Source organism: Nannospalax galili, unplaced genomic scaffold (assembly GCF_000622305.1).
Source record: "Nannospalax galili isolate Female #2095 unplaced genomic scaffold, S.galili_v1.0 scaffold867, whole genome shotgun sequence".
Classification (NCBI taxonomy): domain Eukaryota; kingdom Metazoa; phylum Chordata; class Mammalia; order Rodentia; family Spalacidae; genus Nannospalax; species Nannospalax galili.
The window spans coordinates 395,995-415,914 of record NW_008355797.1 but is presented as its reverse complement, the minus strand read 5'-3'; the positions used below and the strand labels follow the sequence as shown (position 1 = coordinate 415,914).

Sequence of the window (19,920 nt, the reverse complement as noted above, 5' to 3'; positions counted from 1 at the left end):
GATACTACAGGATGACTCTGACAGTTGTCAAGTGCTGAAGGTGAGAGCTGATGGTGTGTCTTTGGGATGAGTCATGTTTGACCTGACCAAGTGGAATGATAGTTACTGTATATGGAGACGGAAGTGACTACAGGGGGATCAGGAACAGGCCTTAACATTAAATTTGGAATTTTATTTAGACCACCAATGGAGATGTCTGCTGGACAGAGTGTGCTGTTTAAAGTAAGGGTCCAGGCTGCTGATACTTATTGGGGCTTGGCAGTTTATGAATGGAACAAAACAACCGAGAGAGTGTTAGCAGACGTGTCCCAATGTTCAGAACTTGGGAGTGGGGCTAGGGAACAAGAACTTGGGTGACTGAGGACAGGGGAGAACGAGGATGAGTACAGAGATCTGTAAAGTATGAGAACCAGAGTGTGAATCTTCCTCACCCACATAAAAGCTGGGGGTGACTGTGACCTTCAGCATGCCTATGCACACATTTTAAGTAGGAGAGAGTTGCTGGGCGTGGTAGCTTGTACAATTCCAGCATTGGGAAGCTAAGGAAGGACAGCAATGAGTTTGAGGCTAGTATGGGCTACAGAGAGTCCCTGTTTGGGAGTGGGGAAGTGACCCAGTGTGTTAGATGTTGCAAAACGGTCTAATAAAATGAAGCCTGGAAACTTCATAAACTTCATTAGAATTAACAATGTGAAAGTCATGGATAAATTTAATTATCAATTTAATGTTGGGAGAATCCTAACTGGTGAGGATTCAAGACAGAGTAGGGGAGCCAGGAATGTACACACACCTGTAATCCCAACACTCAGGAAGCGGAGGCAGGGGGATAATTAGTTTGATGCTAGACTGGGCTATATAAGATCCTAAGGGAGGAAAAACAGGCAGACAATGAACAGTAGCTGAAGGAACAGGTCAAGATTTCGGTTTTTTATTTTATTTTATTTATTCTATCTATCTATCTATCTATCTATCTATCTATCTATCTATTATCAATCACCTATCTATCTCTCTCTATCTATCTATCTATCTATCTATCTATCTATCTATCTATCTATCTATCTATCTAGAAAGTAACATAGATCCTTTTTTGTCTTTTTGAGACAGGGTCTCCCTGTAGCCCCAGCTGTCCTGGATTCACTATGGAGACCAGGCTGGCTTCGAACTCACAGAGATCCACCTGCCTCTCCCTCCCAGGTGCTGGGATTAAAGGCCCGCGCCACCACGCCTTGCTACAGTTATTTTGTAAATGAAAATCAGGGTACAGAATTTATGAGCGGCAGTCTATGCCAGAACTCCCATTTCCTTATTTTCATGCAGTCCAATACCCATTATCACATGAGAAGAAAGGTAAGGGGTTGGGTTCAAATTTATGCCCGTTTGGCCCTCTGATAATCTTTGCAGCCCTGACTGGCCTGGAACTCGGAGGTGTAGACCAGGCCGTCCCGGAACTCACAGATCCTCCCTCCTCTGCCTCCGTAGTGCTGGGATTAAAGGCGTGCACCACCACGCCTGAGGCTCTTCGGTAATCTTACCCGTAAAAATGGAGACAATCTCTACCTCTTAGGGTTTCTCTGAAAACAATTAGTGCATGTCATTCTGGAGTCGTACACCCCCCCAAAATGTTTCTTGGAGTGTTTTACATCATTTGACGAGGAAGTGGGTGGAACTGCTCTCGAAGGAAACCTAAAGCCCCTTCCTGTCCAGTCCGATCTTCTACCCGCTGCGTAAGGGTGAGGAAGCAGCAGCCTGGAGGACACGCAGGAGCTCGGAGCCGCGGGCGAACCAAACGCGCTGAGGTGGGAAAATCTCAGGCTCCGGCGAGCCGCCCGGTGGCCCGCCTACCCGGGGCGGGGATTCTGACAGACAGCTCATCTAGCCACTCGAGCTGCGTATTTTCTTTGGTTGGGTAGTAGGCCTTGACCAATAGATGCACAGCACTGTAGGAGGCGTGGCCAATCAGCGGCCAGGAGCTCCCGGCCGCCTTCCGAGAGGCTCCAGCTGCTGAGGGCGAGCTGCGCGGCCGAGGTAAGATGGCGCCGCGTCTCGCGTTTCGCCTTCCCGGTTAGGCTGCCCGCTTGGCCTGTCTGTAACCTCAGAACAGCGCATGGCTTCAGAGCCGCGGCGTTGGCGGCCCTTTCCTTTCCGCAGGCTTTCGGGAACCAGGGTCTCTGGTGCTGGGGCCCTGGGACAAGATGGCGCTCGCAGGGCGGCCGAGGCGCTGCGGGCCCGAGCCGTGAGCGCCTAGGCGGCCCGGGACAAAGGCGGCGTGGAGGACGTGGGGGCGGGGCCGCCGTTTGCGGGCGCTGCGTGGGTCGGGCGCTGCGCTTCCGGTCCGCTGCGGCCTGGCGCGGGCGGCGCGGTAGGGGCGGGAGTGGCGGGAGAAGTGAAGGGTGGGTCCGGGGTTCGTGAGGACGCCTGGAGCACTGCGGGAGGTCGGAGCGTTCCTGGCTCCGCCAAAAGTCAGGGAAAGACTTTAGGTCCTTTTTCCCCCCGCCTCTTCCCCCGCGCCAGGTTTTGGAATGAACAGGATTCGGATCCACGTCTTGCCGACGAATCGGGGGAGGATCACCCCAGTGCCCAGGACTCAGGAGCCCCTTGCTTGTTCGTTCACTCATCGCACATGCTCCCAACCCCGGCTGGAGGGCCAGGAGTTTTGCATTAAGCATATCCTTGAAGACAAGAATGCGCCCTTCAAGCAGTGTAGTTATGTCTCGACGAAGAATGGAAAAAGATGTCCCAGTGCCGCCCCAAAGCCCGAGAAGAAAGATGGGTAAATATATGCTGACGTTTGTGTATGTATATGCCTTTAGTCCTTTTTTAACAATTCGGTTTTTAACGCTGAGTTTTGAACCCAGGGACCCGTGGATGCTAAGCACAGCTTGTGCCATTGAGCGTGTTGCACCCCCCCCCCAAACCTTTAGGTTTATGTTACTCATTACATTAAAAAAATTCGTTTGTGTGCGTGTGTGTGTGTGTGTGTGTGTGTGTGTGCGCGCGCGCGCGCACGCGCGCACCTAGTAGGTGCTCTCCTATTACAGCACATGTCGGGAGGCCTGAGGTTCTGTCACACTGGGTCCCTGGAATGGAGGTCAGGTGGTCAGGCTTGGTGACTTGCAGGCCCCTACCCCTCCTTTTTTTGGACAGGGATGGAACTAGCAGTCTAGACCAGGCTGGCTTCGAACTCTTGGCAACCATTTGCCTTTAGAGTGGGTCGATTGTCGGTGTGGACCCTTCCCTGCTTCTTGACTGTAGCTTTAAAGTTAAAAAGGGGCATATGGTATGTAGGTTTGGGCATAGCTGCCAAGTTTTAGATCATGTGTTTGTAAAACTGGGATTAAGGATAATTTGGGGGGAGAGGGAAATCACAGAGCATCAACGGTGAAACTGGAAGGACACCTGAGTTGGGTCATTTACTTGATCACTTCGATTGTTCCCTTATCTGTAAAATGAAGGGGTGTTCTAAATTACCTGTTTTCTCTCTTTTTGAGAACAGGCTTTGCTGTGTGGCACAGACTAGTCTTAAACTCCCAGCCCTCCTTCAGTTCTGGAGTTCTGGAATTACTGTCTGCATCACCGTCTTCGGCTCTAAATTCTAGTTTTTCTTAAACATTTATTTAGTATATGTGTGGGTATGTGTGCCAGAATGGGAATGTGGACGTTAGAGGACAACTCTGGAGTTAGCTTTTTCCTTCTACCATGTGGGTCTGGATGGAACTCAAGTTGTCAGGCTTTGGTAGAAGTGCCTTTTCTTGCTGAGTCATCTTACCAGCCCTCTAAATTATTCTTAATGTAGGGGTGCTGACTCACTTGGCTGGCCATGTTTCTTGTTAACTAATAGACTCAATTTGTATATTTGTGTTTTAGAAGAGACTTCATAGCTTTTATCATAATATGTAGTTAACTATGCAAAAATAGCTTTTCTAGATAGTTTTGTATTTATCTTCCAATTTAAAAATTGTGTACCACATCTGTCTATAGTGGATTGATAATAAATGTGCCTTCCAGAATTAATGTGGAAAAATGAAAGTATCTCTTGATTTTCCTGTGAGATACTGTTAACATTTTTATGTTTGGAATGTTCTGTTTGATGGCTAGAACACTGGTTAAGCTCCCCGAATTTCCCTTAATTAACATCAGATGTGGGCTGTCGCTTGGTGTTAGAGCCCTTCCACGTGGGGGCCCTGGGTTTGGCTTCCAGCAACACAAATCCACACCACACTACACCAAAGTTTCCCTGATTCACTGGTCTTTTAGGAGTGAATAGAATAGTCCTTTTAATTTCCTAGCAATGGAAGATCAGTGACTAAAGATTGTTGAACCCTTTCAAAAAAGAACCTATAAAATACTAATATTTGTCTCTTTAGGGTGTCCTTCTGTGCTGAACATGCCCGTAGGAATGCCCTAGCTCTTCATGCTCAAATGAAGAAGAACAACCCAGGGCTTATGGGTGAAACACTCTTGTGCCAGTTGAGTTCCTATGCTAAGACAGAGCTGGGCTCTCAAACTCCAGAAAGTAGTCGCAGTGAAGCCAGCCGAATACTGGGTAAGGATCTTCTCTCTCAGAATAAAAAAGGAAAAAGTTAAGAATGAACTTAGTTTTGATTTAGTGCATTGCCTTGAACATATGTGGCAACTACTATTGTTTATTTATTGGGAATTCGGTTGCTTTTGCTGTTGACTAGTTTTTTTTTGAATTTAGAATTTGCTTAGATTTATTCTGATATGGTGACTTTTCTATTAATTTTATGGTTTCGGGTTGGTCTTTTAAGTACTCTGGCTTTATTGGTGGAGTTACAGAGGTGGGAAGTCTTAATGGCTGCTCTCCCCCTTCCTTGCCTCAGATGAAGACAGCTGGAGTGATGGGGACCAGGAACCCATTACTGTGGATCAGACATGGAGAGGTGACCCTGACAGTGAAGCTGATAGCATAGACAGTGATCAAGAAGATCCCCTAAAGTAAGTTGTAGCTCCACATAAGGCTTTTGAATATTTTATGTAGTTAGTATGTAGAATGTAGCATGATATGTGGTTAATGAATAAATAAACCTAGGTGGGTTTAAGCGTCAAGGTTCAATAACATCTTGCTTCAAGGCAAGATCTGATACTTTTGTAGAAGTCTTGTAACTTAGGAAAAGTTTTGAACATTAAATCCTGCCCATGAGAAATTGTAGGGGAGAAAGAGTTCTCGGACCCAGGAATGGGAGGGAGACATACAAATGTGTCAGCTGGTACAGAAAGGAAGTGGATGTGAGTGCTTGTCCTAAATCTCAGGAATACTGAGGTAATTGTGCTTGAATACGAACTGCAAAAGTCCATGTTTCTGGCTTTTTAAAATGGAAATAAAAGTGTCCACTAGTTTTTGATTTCATGTCTAATGAAGGGGACATTAATTTAGAAACCTAGAAGTGAAATTATCTTCATTAACCCATGGTCATTTTAAGAGTTGTAGAAACATCACATGTCGGCACCACAGAAATCTATTTCTATGCCATGCTTTGGTTTTTATTTTTATTTTTTATTGTGCCAGGTATTGAACCCAAGGTATTGTATACTCGGCAAATGCTCTCCTGGTGAGTTGCAATCCCAGCCCTAGGATGCCCCCCACCCCATATCTTGGTTTTATTTATTATTATTTTTTTAATTAGTTTTTTTCATTTTATGTGTATGTGTGTGTTGCCTGCATGTAGGTCAGTGCACCCGTGTTGTGCAATGCCCGTGGAGGTCAGAAGAGGCTGTTGGATCCTCTGGGACTGGAGTTATGGACAGTTGTTAGCTGCCATGTGGGTGCCGGGATTCGAATCCGGGTCTTCTGCAAGAACAACCAGTGTTCTTAACTGCTGAGCCATCTCTCCAGCCCCATATCTTGGTTTTAACACTTTTATTTCTTTGTATTTCCTGAAATGGCCGTTTTTATTTTTATTTTTTTTTTAAATATTATAAAAGTGTCATTTAGGTTTACATTTTTGGGAGACATTTTGCCCATTACTGAGCTCTCAGTAGCCAGCTCTTCAGGAAGTAGTTTAGAGAGTCACTTGAATGGGCGTATGTGCTGTCTTGCAGGATTCTCTTGGAGTAATAACTAATACTAAACACACTCACTCCTTTTCTTCTCTGTTACGGTTCTAGATGGCTAAACTTGAGGCTTTGATGTGTGTTCTGTAGGGTCACTGATTTTTGGTGTAATAAACACTGAGCTTTGAAGGCTTAGAAAATTGATTTTGTAGTCTAGAGTAGGTCAGACTATAATCAGCACATTCACGTTAATCTAATTCAACAGATTATTGTATACTAAAATGTCAGTTTTAGGAGATATATATGCTAAAGACTGGTTGATGTTAGTCTCTCCTAGTAGAAACATACTTAAAAGATGTAAGTTAAGCCCAGAATGTTCTCAGCTGTCAACTAAGTATAAGGTTTCCTTAATTTTCCAACGAAATGATCTTCCCCTAAAATATTGGTCTGGTAAATATATGTGTTTTTAGGGATATAAAGTTATATGCGCCTTATATTTAATTTTAGTATGGTTATACATTTATCTTATTTACTAATGCTCTAGTTTAATAGTTAGCAAGTGAAATTCCTGCCAGTAAGAATTAATCACATTATTAGGTGGGCACGGTGAGAGCAGCCTGTAATCTGAGCACTAGGTAGGTTTAGACAGGAGGGTGGTGAGTTTCAGACCACCTGGACTATGTATTAAGACCGTGACTCAGAAAAACAAAAAACTAGAAGTTAGTAGTATAGTTGTTCAGACCAGAACTTGGGAGGCAGGCGGATCTCTGTGAGTTCCAGGCCGGCCGGAGTTACAGGGAGACCCTGCCTCAAAAAAGAGAGAAGGTAAAACAAAACAGTTTGCCTTTTTTGTTGTCAGTGTCTTTGCTTTCTCTAGTACCAATTTTTGAATCATCTTGACAGTAAAACAGCCTTAATCTTCATTTATACGTTGTAGAAAGGTCACTTATGTTGTCAGTATTAGTGGAGACATGATCATAACCAGAATTGTTTTCACCCTGTATATACGTGATTCCTGCTCACTTAGTTGCTTTGTAAACCTTGATTTCATGTCCAAAGCTTGTTTCAATGTTTGTGAAGTCTTAGCCAAAGGATAATTGTTAAGTATTGTTCCCCCCTTTTTGACAGTCTCCCTAGTTCCAGCCCACCTAGACCAGGCTGGCTGCCAACTCGCAGCGATCCTTCTGCCTCCCGAGGGCTGGCACTGAAGGCATGCATCGCTGTTCCTGGCTTTGTTCCCCTTACGGGGCTTCACAGTTACAAATTCTGTTCTCTGTGCCATGGCCAATGGCCAATGCTAGGGCAGTGAAGAGGGTTCAGTCTTGCTGTGCAGCCTTTCCTCTTTAGCCTCACGAGTTCTGGGATTATAGGCATGGCCACCACACCTGGTTTAATTCCATGTTAATATACTTGTTACTATGTTAATGCCTCATTGTTCTAGGGTTGCTGACAGGCTAATGCAGATATAGCTCATTTCACAGAGATCTACCTGTCTGCCTCTGGGATTAAAGGTGTGCAACACACCTATAAGTACACTCCTTTTAGACCTTCAAACACTAGCTGTAGGCTGGGGGTCTATAGCTCAATTGTAGAATATTCGTAGGTTGCTTGCATAATATTATATATCCAAGACTCTGGTGTCCTGAGTGGGTCCGTCCGTGTCCCCCCCCCCCAGTCACATAGTAGGCTCATTTTCATTTTCTCAACAATATTCTCAAACTTCAGTTCCTGGATTGATAATTAATTGCCAAAAAATCTAAAATCTAGCAGGGGTCCGCATCAATTTTATTAGTTTGGCTACCAGCTACAAATTTATAGAACTTGACAGATTGATGTCAGGATTGTTTCCTGTTCCTAATTTAATTACTCAGCATTGAGAGATTAACTTTGAATTTAAATAATTTTAGGTTCAATTTATCTGAGTAAAACTCAGCTCCTGCTGGGCGTGGTGGCACACACCTTTAATCCCAGCATTCAGGAGGCAGAGACAGGTGGATCTCTGTGAGTTCAAGGTCAGCCTGGTCTACATAGTGAATCCAGGTCAGCCTGTAGCTAAGGGAGACCCTGTCTCAAAAAGACCGAAAAATGAAACCCCCAAAACTTAGCTCCTTTAAGAGGTAATACACACAAATTGTATAGCCAAATTAATATTAAATCCAAAACCTCATGCCTTTCAAAATCAGCCACAGGATAGGAGTGGCGCTATATTAACAGCACTTAGGAGGCAGACAAGCAAATCTTTTTTTTGAGTTAGTCTCATGTAACCTAGACTGGCCTCAGACTTGCCACATAGTCGAGGCAGGCCTTGAACTCCTGATCCTCTTGCCTCCAACTCCCAAGTACTTGGATTATAGGCATATGTCACCATTCTCAGCTTTAAAAAAAATCTTATGGGGCTGGAGAGATGGCTCAGCAGTTAAGAGCACTGACTGCTCTCACAGAGGACCCGGGTTCGATTCCCAGTACCCACATGGCAGGTGTGAACTGTCCTTGGCTCCAGTTCCAGAGGAATCCGAAGCCCTCTTCTGACCTCAGGCATTGCACGACAGGGGCGCTCATGTACATGCAGGCAATACACACACAAAATAAAAATAATAAATGAAATATAAAAAAATATATATGTTATTTATTATCTTTGGTAGATGAGTGTATTGCCTGCATGTATGTAAGTGTACCCATGTTGTGCAGTGCCTGCAGAGGTCAGGAGGTGTTGGGTTCTCCTGGAACTGGAGTTATGGACAGTTGCTCTCTGCCATGTGGGTTCTGGGAATGGAACCCGGGTCCTCTACAAGAGCAGTCAGTGCTCTTAACTGCTGAGCCATCTCTCCAGCCCTCATTCTCAGCTTTTTACTGCTTTTGTAATGCTTGCCAAATTCATTGTTCTGTTCCAGGCATGCTGGTGTCTACACAGCTGAAGAAGTAGCTCTTATTATGCGTGAGAAGCTAATTCGTTTGCAGTCTTTGTACATTGATCAGTTTAAGAGACTACAGCACCTGCTCAAGGAGAAGAAGCGCCGTTACTTACATAATCGAAGAGTGGAACATGAAGCGCTAGGTAAGTTTGGTGTAACTGAGTTTGCCTGTCTTACAGCCAGAGATTTCCTGTTCACGTCTTCATTTGGAAACGTATCCTTGATGGATTGCTCTTCGGATTACACCTCGACTTCTGTAACTGTTGGTGGTGGGGAATGTCTAATTTCAGTACTTTAAGTACTTGAGAAGCTGAGGTGGGGAGTTTACTGTTAGTTCAAGGCCAGCTTGGGCCACTGACTCAAAAAAATTTTGTGACTCTAGGTAGTAGTCTCCTGACTGGCCCAGAGGGTCTTTTGGCCAAAGAAAGAGAGAACTTAAAGCGACTAAAATGTCTTCGGCGATACCGCCAGCGCTATGGAGTAGAAGCATTATTACACAGGCAGCTGAAGGAGCGGAGAATGCTGGCCACAGATGGTGCCGCCCAACAGGTAATTTGTTTATATGCCTCTGGTTGCATGCATTCATTTTATTGCTTGGGTTATTATCAAACATGATGTCTAGTCCTGGACTATACTTCTCATGAAAGCCCTTAACCTGGATGTCAGGAGACACTGGTTCTGGTCTTTGTCCTCTACTGACCAGCCCCATGTCTTCACAAACAGCTTAACTTCCCTGGATCTCAGTATTCAAAAGTTCTTTGGTTCAGGGAGTCCTCAATTTAGAAATAGACAAAAGTTGAGCCTATGGTTTGGGAATCTTGCTCAAAAAAGAACTGGGCATGGTGTTGCATGCTTGTAATCTCAGCTCTTGATGGGAAGATCAAGTGGATTACAAGTTTGAAACCAGCACCCACATGGTGGCTAACAACTGTAGGTAATTCCCGTTCCAGAGGATCTGACAGCCTCTTCTGTCCTCCGAGGGCATTGTAGCACACAGGTGCACTTAACTACATGCAGCCAGTACACACATACACATAAAATAAAAATTATAAGATATTTAAAGATAAATAAATATATGAGCTGGACATGGTGGTGCATGCCTTTAATCCGAGCACTCGGGAGGCAGAGGCAGGCAGATCTCTGTGAGTTCAAGGCCAGCCTGATTAACATAGTGAGTTCCAGGACAGCTGGGGCTACAGGGAGACCCTGTCTCAAAAACCAACTCCCCTGCCCCACCTTGACACCCCCCCATCTCAAAAAAAAAAACAAAAATCACACACATATACACACATGCTAGGGAACAAATCCATGATTACACATACATGCTCTAACACCAAGCTACATCCCCAATTCAGTGCTTTTAACAGTTGAGCCATCTCTCCAGCCCCTTGGGTCTTCAGTCCATGAGATAGTGTTGACCATATTCAGGGTGGGCCTTTCCTCCTTAGTCCTCTTTGGAAATACCCTCACTAATCTAAGAGATTTCTTTTGTTTAATCAGGTTGACAATCCACATTAACCATTACAGGTTGCAATTTCAAAAATAGTTTTTTTTTTTTTTTTTGTTGGCTGAGCCTGGTGGTACAGGTCTAATCTTAGTAACCAGGGGCTGAGGCAGGATTACAGGTTCAGGGCGTTTCTGGACTACAGAATGAGTTCAAGGCCAGCCTGGGCAATTTAGAAAAACCTGTCTCCAAATACAATGAGGGCTAAGAACATAACTCAGCTGTAGAACACTTGCTTATCATGTTTGAGGCCCTGGGTCTAGTCAGCATCATTACATATGCACATGCACACACCCAAAATTTGTTGCTAAAAGACTAATTTGGGGGCTGGAGAGATGGCTTAGTGGTTAAAAGCATTGATTGCTCTTGCAGAAGACCTAAGTTCAATTTCCAGCACCTACATGGTGGCTAACAACCATCCATAAGTCCAGTTCCAGGGAATCCGACACCTTTCGACCTCCACAGGCATTGTACAACGTAGGTACACTTACACTCATGCAGGCGATACACTCATACACAAAAAAATTTAAAAAAAAAAAGACTAGTTGGACTGATATGTCTTCTGCAAGAACAACCAGTGCTCTTAACTGTTGACCCATCTCTCCAGTCCAATGTTGTGGGGTTTTTCTTTTTTTTTTGAGATAGGGTATCACTATGTACTCCTGGCTGGCCTGGAATTCACTAGGTAAAGACCAGCTGGCCTTGAACTCAAAGTTCTGCCTGCCTTTTACCTCTGTTGGGATTAAAGACTTGTGTCACCCTACCTGGCTTAAAAAATTATTTTGAAAATGTATAGCATATACAGTAGTCCCTCCTTATCTGAGGAATATTTCTAATATTCCCCAGTGAAGGCCTGAAAGTAGGTATTATCAAATCTTAATATAGTCCATGTTTTATTCCTATATGTACCTATGGTGAAGTTTAATTTCATAATTAGAAATAATAGGAGTAAAAAAACAGCATTTGTAGGAATAGAAAAGCGATTTAAAACTTAGAAATTGTTTATTCCTATAATTTTCTATTAGATATTATTTCAAGCCTAGGTCGACTGCAGGTAGTTGAAACCTAGTTAAGGGCAGAGTACTATATCTAAGTTGTATAATATGTAGAAATGTATTTGGGATTAAGATTAACTCATTTCTTGATACCTAAAATTTTAACGTTACTTTGTATAATATTGGTTTAGTTAAGTTGAATTTTCTGTCTTGTATGAATGCATTTCCTTATATAACCATCATTATAGTTGGTTGTATGTGCTTTTGTGGGTTTATTGTCTGTTTTATCTGTTTTCTCAATTTTAGGCCCATACCACTCGTTCCAGTCAGAGGTGCTTAGCTTTTGTGGATGATGTACGTTGTTCCAATCAGTCTCTTCCAATGACCAGACACTGCCTTACCCGTATCTTTTTAAAATTGCTTGTTTGCATGCTGGTTTTCTAGTTAAGACATAGGGTAGTGGGAATCTGTGCTAATTGTTTAAAGATTTTATTTAGTTTGGCCCTGAATCAAGGCCAACAGTTTGTTGAAGCTGTTGGTTTCAAGCAGGTGCCTAAAGAAACGTCTTTCTCTGGTCTGTTGGCCATTTCAGAAATTTGGAAATGTAATGGTCAATTCATTAGAAAGAAACATATGGCTGGGCATGGTGGTCCAGCATTGTGATCCTAGCACTTGGGAGGCACAGGTAAGTGATTGAGAGTTTGAGGCCAGCTTGGTCTACACAGCAAAATCTGTCTCAAGGGGGAAAGGGGGTTGAGCCAAAGAAACAGCTGAGTCATGGGTAATAGATGTTGACTGATAGTTGTTTAAAGTCTTAATGGGATTCCAAAATATCCATATAATACTTCTATATTACCGAGTTAACTTGTTCATTGTTAATATTAAATCTGTTATATCCTTTTGTGTGGTTAGTATCCTAACCTGTATATTAAATGGTTATATATTTTAACTTGTTATATAATGGGCCTTTTGGTGTAGGGCTACATTTGCCATTGGGCTATATAACTTGTTATGTTGTTTATTAAGTCTTGAAAGTGCTTCTTTATTAATATAGGCATTGAGGAAATTAACATTTAAAAATTAAAAAAAAAATATTTATTTTTATTTTATGTGTATGAGTTTATTGCCTGCATGTATGTGAATGCACCCGTGTAGTGCAGTGCCATGGAGGTCAGAAGAGGTCTTTGGATTGCCCTGGAACTGGATGGAGTTAAGGATGGTTCGTAGCCGCCATGTGGGTCTGGGAATCAAGTCCGGGTCCTCTGCAAGGGCAATCAGTGCTCTTAACGACCGAGCCATCTCTCCAGCCCTGAGAAAATTAACATTTTTACAGTAGAAACATTGGTTAAATATGTTCTTTATGTGATAAGTATAGATTTTGTTAGATTTCATTTCCCAAACATTTTAGAAGTCAAAATACATTTCTTAGTTTTGTGTGTATCTTACTCATGTAGTCCCAGCTTCTTGAGAGACTGAGGGTCACTTGAACCCAGGAGGTCTAGGCCAGTCTGGATAACATAGTGAAGACAGACTTAAAGTAATAGAAGAATGACAACCTCTTTTTAGTCTTTGGCAGGAAAGGAAAGGTTCCCCCCCCAATTCAGTTTATTTAAAATACAAGTTTATTGTGGCTATAAAAATGGCTCAGCTGTTAAGAGCACTGGCTACTCTTGGCAGAGGACCCAGGTTCAATTTCCAGCATTCACATTGTGGCTAACAACTGTCTGTAACTCCAGTTCCAGGGGATCTGATGCCCTCTTACCTCTCTGGGCATTGCATGACACAGGTGCATTTACACACATACAAGCAATACACTAATACACAAAAATAATAAATATTAAAAAATATGTTTATTGATTACAATTATATCCGATAAAGGATTTTTTTAAAATTTAATTTTTGTCTTTTGAGACATGGTCTCACTGTGTGGCCTAGCCTGGCCTTGAACTCATGATTCTCCTGCCTTAGATTCTCAGTACTGGGATTACAGGTGTATAGTACCACACCTGGGTTTAGATTATTGTTGTTAGTATACAAAATGCTTATCCAAAGTAATAAGATGCTCTAAAGATGAATGCTTAAAATATAATTGGGCTATGGGGCTGGAGAGATGGCTCAGCGGTTAAGAGCACTGACTGCTCTTGTAGAGGACTCAGGTTCGATTCCCAGCACTCACATGCTGGCTATGAACCATCCTTAATTCCAGTTCCAGGGAAATCTGAAGCACAACATGGGTGCACTCACATACATGCAGGCAATACACTCCTCATACGCATAAAATAAAAGTAATAAATTAAAAAAATACATATATATTTGGGCTAATGGTAAAAAGTTATCTGTGCTGGGCAGGCAGCACATGGACAGTGCATGACCAGCTCAGATTGGGCCAGGGGAACATGCACATAGCAGGGGACCTCTAACTGGCTTATTAATAAAATTACCTCAGTCTGTCCAGTTAATGTCATAAGTTATAACCACTCCCCACATTAGCAGTTCAACAGAAACCCTATCTTTGGGCCCCTCCCATATGGGAGTTCAAGGCAACCCCTGTTTCCCCATTTGCCCTCCTTCCATTATAATAAGCTCTGCTAGCTTATTTTCTAATAATTCTAAATCTTCTTTCTTTAAGCTTTCTTTCTACAATAAAAATTCCTATTTAAATCTAAAAAAAAGTTATCTGTGGACAGATTTAAAAGAGAAGTTGCCAATAGTTGGAAAGTGCTTATCTTACTCTAAATAAATGAAGTAAAAGGTAATTTAAAATCTGTACTTTTTGAACATTGTAAAATAAAAATCTGTTATTTATTCGAGAACTTGAGAAGTAGGTAAGGTTGTCAGGTGTGGTGGCACATACCTTTAATCCCAGCACTTGGGAGGCAAAGGTAGGTGGATTGAACTCTAATTTCCAGGCTAGCCTGGTTTACAGCTTAGTGAATTCTAGGCCAGCTGGGGCTTCATAGTGAGACCTTGTCTCCAAAAGAAAGTAGGTAAGGTTGTGTTAAAACAGGCTTCTAAACATTTAGTGAAACACGTTGAAAAAATTTGTGTTCTTTCGTAAGATAATTTTACCTCTTTGAATTTAAGATAATGAAATTTAGTATTTACCAAAAAAAACCCCCCAAAACAAAACACAAAACCTCAAAACCCAAAAAGCAAAACCCACGTTGTATTTGGAGAAAGCCTTAAAATAATAAAAGAGGACTGGAGTGATGACTCGGGTTAAGGACACTGGCTGCTGTTGCAGGGAACCTGGGTCAGGTCCCAGTACCCACATAGCAGAAAACAGCCATGCATAACTCCAGTTTCAGGGAACCTGACGCCCTCTTCTGGCCTCTGTAGGTATTGATGGCACATGTGGTATACCTCATAAATGCAGACAAAATATTCATACACATAAAATAAAAAAGTGTTCCAAAGATAGGGAAGTAAATTAAGGGCTGACACCTTGTGTAGTCTCTTCTAACATCACATATTTAACAAAAACTAGGAATGAGGAAAGTGGTGGAGATAATATGTAGGGTGAGGGACTCTGTAGATTACGTTAAGAGAAAAGTGATTACTTTTGCTTGATAGAATATGAATACCATTTCTTTACTACATGAAAACAAGATATAAGAAAGACTGTTACTGTTTTTTTTTTTTTTTTGAAAGAAGAACTTTAGTAAAGAAAATAACCCTAGGACTATTTTAGACATTCTTACTTGAACTTAGTTTGTTAGAACTGAATGTTTTTAGAAGCAAACTTGAAGCTGCAATGCATTTAAAGAGGGAAGTATTTTTGCCTCCTGTGCTCTTTTCTTTTTTATGCCATAGTTAAGTCACTTACCTTTCCTTAAGTCCTCACCCCAGAGAAAGAAAGATACGACAGCACTGCTGACCTGTTAGCTCTTTACTGTGATTTAATGGAGACTGCACTGGACTGAGAGTGAGGGACCCAGATTCTAGTTGTAGGTCAACCATTCCCTTTTATCTCTTGTCCCTATCTTGAAGGAGAGGTCTGAAGAAGGATGGGTGGAGGGCGTTCTAACTGTTTTGGTATTAAATAAGAGACCTTTGTGAGAGTCTTTTGATATTCAAGTTAAAGGATTAAAGTTTTAAATATTTAAATGAGATAAAGTTACTGAGCATAGTAGGTAGTGCTTAGATTTTTTTTTAAGTATGTAGTCCAAATATGGATGTTCCTATTGGGTTAATGTTATTTGTAAGTATTTTCTTTGACCGGTCAATGACTAGTTAGTTCCTATGATCTGTTGTTTCAGAGGTTTTTTTGTTAACTTGGAAGTATAGACCTTTTCTACTTCTACCATTAATAAATTATCGTAGAGCTGTAGAATGTTTCTGAAATAAGCCAAAATTTACCTTACCAGACTCCTATACTCCTATCCTCCTTTAAAAAGGAAAAAAATGGGGCTGGAGTTAAGAGCACTGGCTGTTTTTGCAGAAGCCCTGGGTTCCAGTCCCAGCCCCCACATGATGACTAAGAACTGTCCATGGCTCCAGTTTCAGGGGATCCAACATCCTCTTCTGTTCTCTGTGGGTGCTACATGACATGGGTGAACTTAGATGCATAAGATAAAAACAAATTAACAGTTTCTATGCTTTTTTAAATTTGTTTTCCTATTAGGATGATATCTAGTGAATATTTACTAATTTTTTTACCTCAAGGTTGTATGGTGTCAAAGGAATTTATCATGTTACTAGAAACAATATGTAAAAGTTTGTGCAAACTAAGGCAGTCTTGTTTATCAGCAGAAACTGCAGCGTATCTCTTGACTTGGAAGGGTGTTTGTGGCTCTAAGCTCTTTGTGTTTGCTACCACATGTTTTTTCTCTTTGGGTGTATGTGCCTTGGCTTGTTATTGCTGCTTACTTAGCACAGTCAGGGAGAACAGTATTAGTATTCCCAGCTTAAAGGACCAGAATCCTGGAAAGGAAGCTGAGGATTAATTACAAATTATGGGTAGTAGAGTTAAAACTGGGTGCTAAGAGAAGACACTTGCTTTGAGAAGTAACTTTAAAAGTTGCTCACTGCATTTGGCTTTCTGTATCAGATGTAACAGGGATTGTCTGAGTTTTGCATGTCAGGCAGCTCTTGTATGGTGTACCTTTAAGGATCTGGGTTTATTTCCCTTAACTCTTTTCTACAGATATTTGTCAGGATACGAATCAGGTTCTCTTCAAATGCTGCCAGGGATCTGAAGAGGTACCCTGCAACAAACCAGTTCCTGTAAGCCTCTCTGAGGATCCCTGCTGTCCCCTGCATTTCCAGTTGCCTCCTCAGATGTATAAGCCCGAGCAGGTACTGTCTGTGCCAGACGATCTGGAAGCCGGCCCCATGGATCTGTACTTGAGTGCTGCCGAGCTTCAGCCCACTGAGAGTTTACCACTGGAGTTCAGTGATGTAAGTTAGAGAAGCTCTGCTCTGATTGGCCCTGAGAGAAGGCCCTATTTACTAATGGTGAGAATAGCTGGTTTTTTTTTGTAGTTGAGAGAATTGATAAGGTTTTGTATAGCTGTATTTGTTACTATATTTATTAGAGACTCTCTGCCCTATCTTACTTGTTTTCCAGGTTGTTCTTTTGTTTTTTGTTTTGAGATGGGGCCTCACCATGTAGCCTAGGCTGGCCTGGAACTCGCTGCAATAGCCCGAGCTGACTTTGGACTCATTCTTGTGTCTCCATCTCTTGAGTGGTGGGATTATAGGCATGTACAATCCAAGCCTGGCCTCCATTCATACTTTGGGATATAATTTGTATGTCATAAACTTCATTTTGAAAGTGTATGGTTCTTATATAAGCAGGTTTTTTTTGTTTTTGAGTGTGTGTATGTTTTTTGGGTATTGGTTTGTGTTTGTTTTGAGACAAGGCCTTACTATGTAGTCTGGAACTCTGTATATAACCCCAGACTGGCCTCTACTTAGAGCTCCTCTTCCAGAGTGCTGATATTAAAGGCATATACCACCATGCCCAGCTTGCACAATGCAGTTTGAGGTGTAGTAGATTCTTATTTTTGTTTATGAGTGTATTGCCTGCATGTGTATAACTACGCCCATGTTGTGCAGTGCCCGTGGAGGTGAGAAGAGGGCGTCAGATCCCCCTGGAACTGGAGTTACAGATGGTTGTTAGCTACCATGTAGGTGCTGGGAATGAAACGGTCCTCTGTGAGAGCAGCCAGTGCTTTTGACTGTTGAGCCATCTCTCTAGCCCCCTTCAGTATAGTAGATTCTTTAACTGTAGTCTTCTAATTATGAAAAGATTATGATTTAAAAAAAAATTTATTTATTATTTTATGTGTATGAGTGTATTTTCTGCATGTATGTGAGTGCACCCATGTTGTGCAATGCCTTGGAGATCAGAAGAGGGCTTCAGAGTACCCTGGAACTGGAGTTATGGACAGTTGTTAGTTGCCATGTGGGTGCTGGGATTCAAGCCCGGGTCTACTGCAAGAACAGTCAGTGCTCTTAACCGCTGAGCCATCTCTCCAGCCCCAAGGGAGAGCAGATCTTTTTTTAGAGACAGGGTCTCCCTGTAGCCCCAGCTGTCCTGGAACTCATTGTGTAGACCAGGCTGGCCTTGAACTCACAGAGATCTGCCTGCCTCTGCCTCCCAAGTGCTGGGACTACAGGTGTGCGCCACCACGCCCAGCTTCCTATAATCTTTTTATTAGTGCATAATAATTGTGTAAACTATGGTCTCACTGTGACGTCTTCATAGCTGCATGTATAATGTTGCGGTCGTACGCGTTCCCCTTGTTGACCTCTTGTCCCTTTTCCTTCCCACTGGCTCATGTTCCTTTTCTTCATATGGAAACTGCAAATTCTTAGACTTACTGAAAAGCTTAAGACTAAGCATCTCATAAAGCTAGATTGTTAGAAACAGCTTCTTATGTAGTAGATTTGATTCTTGGGAAGGAGAATTTAGTACTAGACTCCTAGAAGTGGATGAAACTTTAGTTGTATTATTTGAAACTTTGTGGTGACTTAAACACCCTAAATCAAGATCAGTATTTGCTGTAGCTGTTGGTTTCAGACAGGAGCCAAGAATAATGTCTTCATTGGCCTGTTGGCTAGTCAGCATCTCTGTGGGAATGGCTAATTCATTTGGAAGCATAGTCTAGAATATTTAATATATAAATGTTTATTTATATATATACATTAAAAATTTTTTTTATTATTTTTATGTGAATACGTGTATTGCCTGCATGTAGGTAAGTGTACCCATGTTGTGCAGTGCCCTCGGAGGTCACAAGAGGCTGTCGGATCCCCTGGGACTGGAGTTACGGACAGTTGTTAGCTGCCATGTGGGTGCTGGGATTCGAACCTGGGTCTTTTGCAAGAACAGTCAGTGTTTTTAACCACTGAGTCATCTCTCCAGCCCCCTATATATACATTTTATACACACACACACACACACACACACACACACACACACATATTAATTAAACAGAACTATTAAGGTTAAGAATCAGGCTTGGCTGGGCCAGGTGGCACAGGCCTGAAATGCCAGCTACTTGGGAAGCTGAAGCAGGAGGATCATAATTTCAAGCCTTGCTTGGGCTGCAGGGGTGAGTTCAAGGTTATCCTGGGCAGCTTAGACCCATCTCAAAATAGAAAGTAAAGAGAAAAGGACTTGGGATATAATATAGCTCAGTGGTAAAATGCTTGCTTAGCATGTGAGAGGCCCTAGCTTCAATTCCCTGTCCTCCCTGTCCTCCCAGATCAGGCTTTCCCTAGGGACAGGGATCAAACCAAAATATTTCTTGGCCATTCAGAAGAACTTTCTCCTTTCTCCATGCCCCAGGCTCCATTCTCTCTTGCAGTTGCTTGCTTTATGGGCATTGGTCATTCTCACTGCCTAGCGTTTTTAAGCAGTATTTCATGTTATTTTGCCTGCATGCTGATTGTTCTTAGGATTCTTCATTGAGGAACTTGGATGTTGACTTCAATTATCCTCAGAGGGAGTATGGTTTTTTATTTGAAAACTTCTTTTTATTATACGTGTGTGTGTGTGTGTGTGTGTGTGTGTGTGTGCGCGCGCGCGCGCGCGCGCACCAGTGCACATGTGGAGGTTGGAGGACAGCTTGCAGGAAGCTCATTCTCTTCACTATGTGAGGTCAGGGGATCAAACTCAAGTGATCAGTCTTGGTGGTAAGTACCTTTACTCAGAGTCATCTTAATAGCTTTTTAAGAAAATTAAATTTTTTTTTAACATTTATTTTCTGTGCCTGCACTTATGCACACAGTGGTCAGAGGACCACTTGTGGTAGGTAGTCAATTCTTGCCTTCTGCCATGTGGGTTCTAGGGATCAGTCTCAGGTTATCATACTTAGCAGCAAGTGCCTTTGCTCACTGATCCATATTGCTTGCTCTGATTTTCTTTTTTTCTTTTTTTTGGTCTTTTTGAGACAGGGTCTCCCTGTAGCCCCAGCTGGCCTGGAACTCACTATGTGGGCCAGGCTGGCCTTGAACTCACAGAGATCCACCTGCCTCTGCCTCCCAA

The 19,920-nt window shown here is 42.4% G+C and overlaps 1 protein-coding gene and 2 non-coding genes across 4 annotated transcripts in view; all 3 read left to right on the top strand.

Annotated features, from left to right (window-relative positions):
• Positions 1-1,891: 1,891 nt before the first annotated feature.
• Kansl2 (KAT8 regulatory NSL complex subunit 2) overlaps positions 1,892-19,920 on the top strand; it is a 20,117-nt gene continuing 2,088 nt past the window's right edge. The window contains exons 1-8 of one of the 2 annotated variants that reach the window (XM_008853652.3): positions 1,892-2,025; positions 2,512-2,770; positions 4,365-4,543; positions 4,842-4,956; positions 8,904-9,067; positions 9,307-9,473; positions 11,730-11,826; positions 16,570-16,721. In XM_008853652.3, coding sequence (XP_008851874.1) covers positions 2,520-2,770; positions 4,365-4,543; positions 4,842-4,956; positions 8,904-9,067; positions 9,307-9,473; positions 11,730-11,826; positions 16,570-16,721 — 1,125 coding nt within the window. In that variant the 5' untranslated portion in view covers positions 1,892-2,025; positions 2,512-2,519. Of the gene's footprint in view, positions 2,026-2,511; positions 2,771-4,364; positions 4,544-4,841; positions 4,957-8,903; positions 9,068-9,306; positions 9,474-11,729; positions 11,827-16,569; positions 16,824-19,920 lie in introns of both variants that reach the window. The other variant, XM_008853650.3, reaches the window with a different exon arrangement.
• LOC115067764 lies at positions 11,922-12,058 on the top strand. The gene has a single exon (XR_003847127.1). It is a non-coding gene; the product is annotated as a small nucleolar RNA SNORA2/SNORA34 family (small nucleolar RNA).
• LOC115067766 lies at positions 18,405-18,536 on the top strand. The gene has a single exon (XR_003847129.1). It is a non-coding gene; the product is annotated as a small nucleolar RNA SNORA2/SNORA34 family (small nucleolar RNA).